The sequence below is a fragment of the Prunus dulcis genome, chromosome 1 (assembly GCF_902201215.1).
Source record: "Prunus dulcis chromosome 1, ALMONDv2, whole genome shotgun sequence".
NCBI classification, from domain to species: domain Eukaryota; kingdom Viridiplantae; phylum Streptophyta; class Magnoliopsida; order Rosales; family Rosaceae; genus Prunus; species Prunus dulcis.
In genome coordinates, this window is record NC_047650.1 from 30,696,066 (window position 1) to 30,707,149 (window position 11,084).

An 11,084-nucleotide genomic window follows, 5' to 3' on the forward strand; every position below is an offset into this window, starting at 1 on the left:
AGAACGAATTTTTTTGTTAAATAAAAAATTATGAAAAAATACCAAAAATTTTAGATTTTTTATTATTTATAAATACCTAGCCATATTCTTTACTTTCCACACATAAACTCTATACAAATTTCTCTCATCATATCTTATGTGAATTGTGGTTGCCTTTTGATTGACATGACAATAGGTGGAAAACAAACAAAAAAATTGCTTAAGGCAGGCACTATTCATATGAATAATAACAAAGTAAATTTAGGTTTTAGTTACAAAAAAAACTTTTACTTTTGGAAAAAGCAAAATTTTTTTCGAAAAAAACAAAAAAATCTTTCAACTTTCAAACCAAAGACATGTAAATGTAAAAAATTCCTTAAAAATTCAGAAATAAATAAGGGCAATTTTATCTATTTTGGTTTCTTTTAAAAAATTTATCTCTTTGGGGCCTTTTCCAAAGTAAAATGCTATGATAATATCATGTGGTTGGTGCTGGTTATGGTGGGAATTTTGTTTGTTTGGAGGGTGTATATGTAATTTCAGTTATTTTATTTTATTTTTTTGGTATAAAGCCCCGTGGTTGTTTTGGGTCCGTTGTCGTCGTGGTTATAAGAAAAATCCCTGAAATTGAAAAAAAGCACATACGCTAAGCTCGATTGTTCCCACCAAAAGCAAATGGCGGCGATTTCTTCTCACCTTTTGGTCCGATCAGACAAACTCTCTCTTTCCTCTCCGTTTTCTTCTTTCTCTGGCCAGAATCTCCGGCGATCGCCTGGATTTTCCGGCAAGTTCACCAGCATTTCCGTATCTTCTCCGGCGACACTCCCAAAAATTTCGTGCCAGACCGCCTCTGCTACTTCTCCACCTTCGTCCCTAGACAATGGAACAGGTCAATGCTCGTCTCTGGTTCTTAATCTGACTGTTTACTAGCTTAAGTAAAAGATAATCGCTGTGCTTTCGCTTGATACACTTAAATTAAGGTTTTAGACACTGTGTTGAAACAATTTTGTAAAAATGTGATACAAATAGCAATAGTACAGTGATTGAATTATGATTTGGGATTTATTCATACTCGAAGATAATGAAATGGTGGTGTTCTTGGATAATGTAGGCATTTAAGTGTACCTGGTGAGTGAATATCAAATTGGTTGGAAATTAGGGTTTTTGGTTGAAAATTAGACATGAGGCAACTGGAACTGCGTGGCTGATAAGAAATTTTCCAATATTATGTGAGAGATTGTGTAGCCACATTTGTATTAATCAAAGAGCCACATTTGTATTAATCAAAGAGCCACATTTGAGATGAATGGATGACTGCGGTGACTTGGTGCCAGAATGATACTTCAAAACAAATTATAGCATGATCATATGGCTCAGTAATATCAGTTGTCTTCTGACTCCCCCTTTCCCTGTTTATTTCTTTTCCAGCAAAAGCAGAACTGAAGGATTTTCTGCATATAAGTGATTTTGACAAATCTACCATTTTAAAGATCTTAGATCGAGCTGTGGAGGTCAAGGCACTTCTAAAATCAGGAGAGAGGACGTATCTCCCATTTAAGGGGAAGACTATGGCTATGATCTTTGCAAAGCCATCTATGAGAACACGTGTTTCATTTGAGACTGGGTTTTTCTTGCTAGGAGGTCATGCAATATACTTAGGACCTAATGATATTCAGATGGGTAAGCGGGAGGAAACTCGGGATGTGGCACGTGTTTTGTCTCGCTATAATGACATTATTATGGCACGTGTCTTTGCTCATCAGGTATTGTGGTGAGTTTTTATGTTTGTAATTTGTTAAAAGGTTATAATATTACGTAAATTAGTTAGAGTTCTGTTTCGGACAGGTTAGAGTATTTTTTATGGCGAATGTTGTGTCCATGTGTTCAAGTTTTATCATGGAAACTTGTGAATGTTTCCCCTTGATAGTAATGTACATAAAAGAGGCTTTTATGTTACCTGTTTGTTGCAGGATATCCTTGACTTGGCTAAATATGCAACTGTACCTGTTGTCAATGGCTTGACAGACTACAACCATCCCTGCCAAATTATGGCTGATGTCCTCACTATCATCGAACACGTTGGTCAGTTAGAAGGAACTAAGGTCGGTCCACTGTTGTGCTTGCTAAATACTGTTTTATTTGTTATCCTAGAATTCTATAGTTTCTGATTGAAAATTCTACACAAATTCAGGTTGTCTATGTTGGAGATGGAAACAACGTTGTTCACTCTTGGTTGTTGATGGCTTCGGTTATTCCTTTCCACTTTGTTTGTGCCTGTCCCAAAGGTTTTGAACCAGATAAGAAAACAGTTGAGAAGGCGCAACAGGCAGGCATCAGCAAGATTGAGATCACAAATGATCCAAAGGAAGCAGTCAAAGGAGCTGATGTTGTGTACTCAGATGTGTGGGCCAGCATGGGGCAAAAGGAGGAGGCTGCATATCGCCATCAAGTTTTCCAAGGATTTCAGGTATATTGCTTTTCAAAACCTTTTCAATGGATTGTATACCAACATAGTAAACTTTGTATGAATCTGTTATCATCGCAAGAAAATGCATGCTTCCATATAAAGGGGTTTGTATGTTTGAAGTAGTAGAATGAGGAAGAATAGCAGAGATTCTAATTTGGTTAGAATCAGGTTTGATAAACATTCAAACTCTATACTTCAGATTTGAGGTTAGATCCTTAAATCCAAAGTAAGGGAAAACTATCTTGTATTAGGAGAAAGTGAAATCTTTAGCTGATGTAAACAGAAAGTCTGTCACCGACACTTGAAGTTACATAGTTCAAATCTACCATATCAGGAGTCCGTTGCTGTTGAGCTCGCACATGCAATGCTTTGGCCTGAGTTTGGGGCCGTCTTGAGATCTCAGTTTGGATTGGTTTGATCTACAAATAAAAACTTGCGTAGTGATGCATCATTCTACTTAACGTCTGGCAGAAATAATAATAATAAAGTGGCACTGATTGTATTTGCATGACCTATATGTTTCTGAGGGGATGTGTCATGGAATAGGTTTTATCATATTTGTTCAGTCGGTAGCCAATTTTGATTATGTATGTGACTTATATTTGGTGCTGTTACTACAGGTGGATGAAAATCTTATGAAGATAGCAGGGCCAAAAGCCTATTTCATGCATTGTCTACCAGCAGAAAGAGGAGTGGAAGTGACTGACGGAGTGGTTGAGGCTCCAAATTCAATTGTGTTTCCACAAGCGGAGAATCGCATGCATGCACAGAATGCTGTCATGCTTCATCTGCTTGGGGTTTAATTGCATATGAGCCCCAGTAATGGAAGTCAGAAGGTGCCTTGTGTAGCAGTTGCATTCACAACAATATAAGAAGGTTCCTTATTTTTAAAAAAAAAACCAATATAAGGAGGTTTTAAGTTTAGAGATACTTTCAGCTTAAATAGGTGCAGAGTTTTGTTCATTCGGGTTTGTACACTTGTTTTCTCTGTGGCGTGGTTGGAACCAGTCGGATGCAAACTTAAACGCATTGTGTTTAGTTTTAAGTACTTGGAAGGAACAATTATGAATGCCATTTTGTTCTTGCAAGTTTGTTGGTCAGATATTTGCTTATTTCCTTCTCCTTCGTATAAGACTTCAACCCAAAGCAAATACTATCTTACTGACCCACAAAAGAAAAGACAAGCCCAAAAGAGGATATATCTTTATTTTCTTTTGAGAATTAAGATAAGCTTGACACCCGCCGGCAGCTCGTAATCTTGAAAGAGCCCTGCGCAGCGCAACTGTTTGATTGAGTTGCAGCCTACAATCGGTTTCCTAATAATGTTATTTATTCCGAGATGAAACGACCGCAGCAGCCTATCTCTCTTCCACATTGAATCTATTCCACGCCTCCTGGAGACAACACAACACAAACCATAAAGAACATAAGAATATCATTTCAAAGGAGAAGAGAAAGATCTACTATACATGTATTAAATCCAGCTTCAAGTCTCATCGCTCAGCTTGAACGCATGGTTCCTTAAATTTCATACATATTCAAATTCAAGGACAGAAAAAGATCAGCAACGCACCTTTAGAAGATCAAACACCTTCTCACAAGTGTACTTCTGCTGGATGCTTGCACCCCGTTGCTGTAACTTGTCTGGGTGAACAAAGAGAGCAGCTTTACGGTAAGCTTTCTTTACAGCCACAGCTGTAACAACATCCGTCAGGGGAATTGGCTGCCAACCACTATCCGGGCCGAGGATCTGCCAGTTATATAAACATCAAGTTAAAACCAGCTAATGATACAACTGAATCTTCAATGTAGATGAACTCAAAAGAACCTAAAAGCAATGCCAATGACATTCAACTTCTCATCATGAGAAATCAAATAATAATGTCATTCAACCATATAACATAGCATCATTTGAACATCCTCGAGTTTTCCCTACGTGGTTATCATAGCACTTTCCAAATTAGACAAAACTAAAGTGGTGAGTAGGCAGAGAGTGATACCTCCATGCTTTTACTAGCACGCTCCACCAGATAATCAAATTAGGAGATGGGCTAATATAAAACTAGAAATTTCCAAAGGACTTTTACATACAATCCAAATGCTATTTAGTATACATCCCAAAACAATCTAAAGTTGTAGAAGCAGGAGGTATAATACCAAACATGAATAGAAAAAAGGCTGGCACATACATATTGTAGTGTTGAAAGCAGTGCCCGCAAATTCCTCTCCTTCCCACTTGACCACCTTTTGACCTCAGCATCAAGCGCTTCTGCTAATCTCTGACATAAAATTGTATTCACAAGAGTGAGAAAGCACTTCGTGTGTCAGCAAAAAAATTACATATGAACAAAAGAAGTTACATTTCTCTCTGCTTGCTCTTTCTGTACAAGAAGATCACGCATATTCTTCTCCGCAAGAGCTTTGGCCTGAAGGAGATTGGAAAAAACATTAAGCAAGCTCGTTACAGGTCAGCAATGTATATTCAAAACCCAAGCAAGACCAGGAAGCATACCGCACGTTCTGCCGTCCTTTGATTCCTCTCCAACCTAGCTTTACTCCTTTGAGCTGATTCACCATTAGTTCCACCAGACCTCTCAGCGGAGTAAGGATCTTCATTAAGGAAAACATAATTTTTCAGAAGTTGCAGAGAATTATCTAGTAAAATATCTATAACTATGAAATCAAGGAATATAATTGAAAGCTATGACAGCACTGTGCGATATCACATACCACTGTGATTTGAAGAATTTGGGTTTCTTGACGTGCTTGAAGGGAGTGAACCTTTAGACTCTGGATCCTGCAAGAATTTTTAATATCCATTAATTTGTGATGCCACAGGACAAGCTTCTTGATACCTGGTAAGAATAGAGCATAATAGAACAAATACTCACAAAGGGAGAAACACCAGGCTTCAGTCCATCATCTCTAGAAGCACCAGAAAATTTATCAGACACAGACCTTTTAGTCTGCCTTCCTGCCTCGCAGGCAGCCTTCCCGGATAATGCTTTTTCTAAGGCACGCTCTCGAGCCTCTACAGTTGCTCTTTCCACAGCAGCACGTTCAGCTTTCAGTTTGGCTTCCTTTGAAGCCTTCTCAGCTAAGGAAATATCATTAGCCTGTCCAGAAGTCTTCCCTAACCTTTCTTGGGCCTCAGCCATTACCCTTTGACGAGTTTCAGCAGCTCTTTCTCGGGCTTCAGCAAATGCCCTTTCACGAGCTTCACGGATTACTCTTTCAACAGCTTTCCTCTCCTTTACTCTTTCCCTTTCCCTCCCTTTTGCATTTGCTTTTTGTATCTGGTGCTCTTTCTCTATTTCCACTTCCTTTTGCAAACAGTCACTAGTTTCACACTCTTCTGCAGTCAGGGTTTCTTGTTGATTCTCCTTTCTTTCTCGTTCCACTTCTTTCTGCAAAGTGTTATTGTTTTCACTCTCTTGTGTTGTTAGGGTCACTTGATTCTCGTTTTTTCCTTCTCTCACATCTTTCTGTGAACTATGCTCGGTTTCGCTCTCTTCCGCAGTGAAGGTTGTCTGACAATTCTCACTTTTTTCTTGTTCAACTTCTTTCAGTGAAGTATCAATGGTTTCACTCTCTTTTGTCAGGGTTGCTTGTTGATTCTCCTCATTTTCTTCTAACCTTTGGTTTGTCCCCAGTTTTTCATGCCTCTCCTTATTTTCCTTTGTACATAGGTTTGCCCGCATTTCATGGTCCAGTAGCACATTTCCCCCTCTTCTTCTGAACATGTGAGAAAGCTGAGCTACTTCTGTATTTTTCCCATCACCAAACCACCTTTTCCTCTGAGAAGACCTGGAATTATTCTTGCTCTCTTCCTGATTCACAGCAACTTCCGCTTCCATCGTATCTTTATTGATTTCTTCCGATTCTTCAACATGCTCTTCTAAATTGTACAATACTACAGGCTCTCCGGCAAGCTGGTCATTTTGCTTTTGCCAATAGTTCATGGCATTTCTATTTCTATTTATATCATTCTCGTCAGAAGGATGGGTCTCTATTGAATCTTCCATTTCCTTCAGTATCTCAGCAAGTTTGACACCCAGGGACAAGCCATCTGTTTCACATATCTCTTTCTCCTCCACGGCATTCTCCTCTTCAACTGACTCTGATAGGTTCCCATTCTCCTTGAGTTTAATCAGAGTTTCAGAAACGTCTATTATATCAGACCATCTTTTCCTATGTGAAGACTTGGAATTAATCTTGTTCTTTTCATGATTCGCATAAACTTCAGCTTCCATCATATCCTTATCCAAATCTCCAGATTCTTCAACATCCTTTCCTAAATTCAAGACTATTTCAGGCTCTCTGGCAAACTGGTAATCTTGATTTTCGCCAAATCCCATGTCATTTCTCTTTGCAGATATTCCATTTCTGTCAGAAGAATGGATCTCTGTTGCATCTTCCTTTTGCTTTAGGATCTCAGGAAGTTTGACACCTGAAGCCAATCCCTCTGTTTCATGTATCTCTTTCTCTACCATGCCATTATCCTCTTCAACCAATTCTGACTGGCTCCCATTCTCTTTGAGTTCAATTAAAGTTTCAGTAACTTCTATTCTACCTCCATCATTTTCATGTGCAGGTACCTTCGGAGTTACTTCTACCTCTCTGTTGTATTCTACATGACTAGTGGGCGCCTCTTTTTTGTTTAGGTCCTCACTTTCACCCTGCTCACATAGGATCTTAATTGTCTCAAACTTGCAATCTTGGTTCTTTAAATCCTCTTTCTTCTGACAAGGAGCCCCTTCAAGTATCTTCTCATTTTCTCTGGTGTCTTGAACCTTCTCATTTCCTTCAGACTTCCTCTCATTCTCAAAATCTTCCTCATCCTTAAAGTCATGAGGTGTCTCCTTAATGATTTCTTGGCCACTATCTTTGTTGAAGCTCCTCTCAGTGTCTTCTTCCCTGTGGACATCTCTTTGTTCCCTCTCATGTTCTTCCTGCTTGCAAGCCTCCTTGCCTATCTTCTCAAATTCAACCTGCTCCTGAGCCATCAATTTCCTTTTCACATGTCTAGTATCCTGTAACTCCTGAGTTTCAAGCCTTTTGTTGTCTCCTTTTTGTTTCTCAAGCCCTCCTGGTTTCTCTTCATATTCTTCCATTACATGGGAAGCTTTAAGCTTCCCTAACTCTTCATGATCTATGGCAGCTTCCTGTATCTTCTCATTTTCTTCCTGATCAAAGGCCTTTTGAGCTGTTGCAAATTCACTGCAATGTTCTTCATACTTAGATTGCCCTCCATCTGCATCAAATATTTTTTCTACCTCTCTGTTTTCTTCTACTTCAGCTGCTTGTGAACTCTCACCACCTAGTTGTGGGGTTTCAAAAGCTTCCATGGTTGTTTTCTTCTTCTCCTGTTCATCTTTATCCACAAATTGCGTCACTTTTATTGCAGTGTTGGCTTCTTCATGCTCTAATGTCATAGCCTGGGTTTCACTTGAGTCAGAGAATTCATAAAACTGTTCTACTGCTTCTGATAAATCAGGTTCACCTGTGTCAGCAAATTCATAGAACTGTTCTGCTGCTTCTGAGACATCAGGTTCAGCTGCATCATCAAATTCATAAAACCGATCTGTTGCTTCTGATACATCAGCTTCTTCCTGCCTCTGACCTGATTGACTTAATTTAGATTCCTTCTCCTGTGTTTCCCCTCCAGCTTCCTTAGCACCAGAAATCTTATCCACATCTTCAAATGCTGCAGTTAATTGTTCTGGCCCAGTAGAAACATGGACAGGAACAGCCACTTCTTCGTGTAACTCCTGAGTCTTCCTCTCTTTGGGTATGCTTGCTTTGTCTACAAATTTATCACCCTTTCTCACCTCAAGTTTTGTATCATTGTTAAACCGCAGTTTGACATGATTTTGCAGACCAGCCTTGTTTCTTTCCTTCAAATTTTTCGCCATTTTAATCCTTGCTTGAGCCTCCTGTATTGCCTTTGTCAAAGCAGCCACAGAGGCAGCGGCAATAGAATTTGCGTCTACTTCCTCATCGAAGTACGGCGGCGAAGGAACACTGTCAGAATCTTCAAAATAATCCCTATTAGAAATCCCAATGGTAGAAGCCATTGGTTTCTCAAATTTAACCTTATCCTCAGACACCAAACTTGAAATTGGTGGCCTGTTTGAAGGACGAGTTCGTCCTTCCCCAATGTCACATGCATTAAATACCTCATCGTTTGAACTGGATCTTTCCTGATCATAATTGTTTTGCACCTTGGCACCTCCCCCGGAAGTCTGTTTGCTAGCATAACCAGCTAGGTGGTCTCTCATGGCCTTCATGGAATGGTTGCCGTCCATTATTCTCTCACCTAAACTATTGTCAAGGCAAGCACCATTTTCTTTGTTGGATACTGGTTTATCAGCTTCAGTCACGCGTACAGGAGTGACTTCATCAACCAAACATGCATATGCTGGAACAGCATGGAGCATTGTTCCACCTGTAAAACTTTTGCTTCTATGGTTGCTTTTATGGTATGACATGTTGAACTTCTTGGCACCATCAAATGATGGATAAGATGCTTCATGAGACAAAACACCATTCCCCTCGCAACTAGAAGGATTTATCTCTTCTGAAGGGGCCCTTCTTTCAGCTGGTTTCCTGCTAAAATAAAGGAAGAAACACACCAGAAAGGTGAATTTTTGCAGCTGTAAAAGTTGTTTTTATTTTTGATGAGATCTGTTGGTTATTTCCAGTGGATGTAATCATCCATATCAATAAGGGGAGGGGGAATAAAGTTGATTAAACAGCGCAATATCTAAAAGAACAGCTCTTGATTCTTGCTCTGGACTATTTTCTGGACAATTACTCCTAAACTAAATAGAGCATGAAATTCTTAATGGTTCAATTTCAACTGTAACCTTCTTGTTTAATCCTCCTCCACATTTAAATGCAAGGCATTCATAAATGACAGCAACATAAATACTAAAAAAGAATGAAAATTCAAAGAACGAGCCCTCTTAATTGTAAAAAAAATCACTCATTTCCATGCCGGATTATAAAATATTGAAAAAAAGAAGAAGAAACGAACTTGCAGACTCAAATACAACTTTGTGAGAGTAAATGTACCTTGTTCCCCTTTTCTTTGGCTCCGCAAAGAGTTCTTCATAAGGCACTCCGAAATCCGAATTTCCGAAGCCACTGAAAACATTTGAGTAATCGAGCTTCGAGCTCCGAACATCGACTGAAGCCTTTCGTTCATGGAGTTCCGGAACTTCAAGAACCGGGATCGACGAGCCTCGCGAAGCACCAGAACCGCCGAAAATCTCGGTGTAGTCTTCGACTCGGGACGAGAAAGCCGAGACTTTAAACTTAGATGCAGGGGAAGAGAAAACGCCGTCGTATATGGAGTGACCGTTGGAGAGCTTCTGAGAGAGACCCACGGACGAAGCTTGGTACTCCATTGATTGACTGGCAGGTGAGAAGAAAAAACTATGTTTTCTTTTTCCTCCTCTCCTCTCTGTGTTCTTTCTCTGCAGAGCAAAATCTAAAGAGTCGAGCACGAGCACGGAGAAGAAGAGAGAATACTGGATGAGAGAAATGAAATGAGTGAATTTTCCGGGAAAATGAGGGAAAATATGCGGTCTAACTGTCAGAGTACGGAACTCAATTTAATCGGCGATTTAGATCAAAAGATCGGCTAGGTGACCGGCGTATCCGGTGAGTGTGATGAAAACAGTGAGCTTTGAGACTCCCTGACATCGAAAAACTGATTGGCTCTCTTTACTGTTGCGTGGGAGAAAGCTGTTTCCAGTCCACTACGAAATCTTCGACACCGACACAGGGGTTATATTTGGTATTATAACAGAAATTTGGGGTGTTTTTGGAAGATCGGTCGAACAAATGTGTGACACAATCTTTGATGGCATCATGGCAGGGTCTGTTTGGTAGCTTATCAACAAAAAAAAAAAAAAAAAAAAAAAATGATAACACATGGGGGAAACAACCCCAAACAGTACCTACAACACAGGAACAAAACGGGGCCTAGAGACCCCAATCCTATCATTAACCAAAGCAGCTTCAGGCCGAAGAGGCACCGATTCGAACCAACACACACCTAAGTCCATATTATAGTTACTATTAGTAAGATAGTCAGTTAAATAGTTCCGCTCCCAATAGACATGCTGAAGATCACAATTACTGAGTAAATTCATAAAATCTCAGCAGCTAGCTAACAGACCAGCAAGGGGATGACCTCCAATAGTATCAGGATTCTTCATGAGATGCACAACAAAAGCTGAATCCATTTCAATCACAAGATTAAAGATCCCTCGAGCTACAGCAAGCTGCAAACCAAAGAACAGCCCTCATAGCTCAGCTTCCAAAATCTAACTTGCCCCCAAATTCACAGAAAAATCACCAACTCAATGTCCCATGGAATCACGGATAACACCCCCGACACCAATAGCCCTAGAACAAGACTTACAAGTACCATCCACATTTAATTTAAAGCTCCAATCCCAAGATGCACCCAAGCAAGCTCAACCTGTATTTTAGTAGAATTGGGCTTTACACAATTGATAGAATGAAGCCAATCATTCACAGCAAATTGAATAATCTTCTGAGGACAATTAGGCAACTCCTCATGCTCAGTAAAAATCTTATGATTCCTCCATTTCCAAATAAACTA

The 11,084-nt window shown here is 39.7% G+C and overlaps 2 protein-coding genes across 3 annotated transcripts; one reads left to right on the forward strand and one right to left on the reverse strand.

The window, feature by feature from the left end:
- The first annotated feature begins 572 nt into the window (after positions 1-572).
- LOC117616640 (ornithine carbamoyltransferase, chloroplastic) lies at positions 573-3,534 on the forward strand. Its single transcript, XM_034346020.1, has 5 exons — positions 573-868; positions 1,408-1,742; positions 1,950-2,081; positions 2,171-2,446; positions 3,067-3,534. The coding sequence occupies exons 1-5, from the start codon at positions 655-657 to the stop codon at positions 3,247-3,249; spliced, it is 1,140 nt and encodes a 379-aa protein (XP_034201911.1). The 5' UTR covers positions 573-654; the 3' UTR covers positions 3,250-3,534.
- Positions 3,502-10,140, reverse strand: LOC117616639 (auxilin-like protein 1). Of its 2 annotated transcripts, none has more exons than XM_034346019.1 (8): positions 9,524-10,140; positions 5,338-9,055; positions 5,177-5,243; positions 4,959-5,056; positions 4,807-4,872; positions 4,636-4,725; positions 4,020-4,196; positions 3,502-3,840 (listed from the first exon to the last, which is right to left on the reverse strand). In XM_034346019.1, the coding sequence occupies exons 1-8, from the start codon at positions 9,856-9,858 to the stop codon at positions 3,805-3,807; spliced, it is 4,587 nt and encodes a 1,528-aa protein (XP_034201910.1). In that variant the 5' UTR covers positions 9,859-10,140; the 3' UTR covers positions 3,502-3,804. The 2 variants fall into 2 exon arrangements, with proteins under 2 accessions (XP_034201910.1, XP_034201909.1); XM_034346018.1 differs by having other exon boundaries at positions 5,338-9,058.
- Between the last annotated feature and the right edge of the window lie 944 nt (positions 10,141-11,084).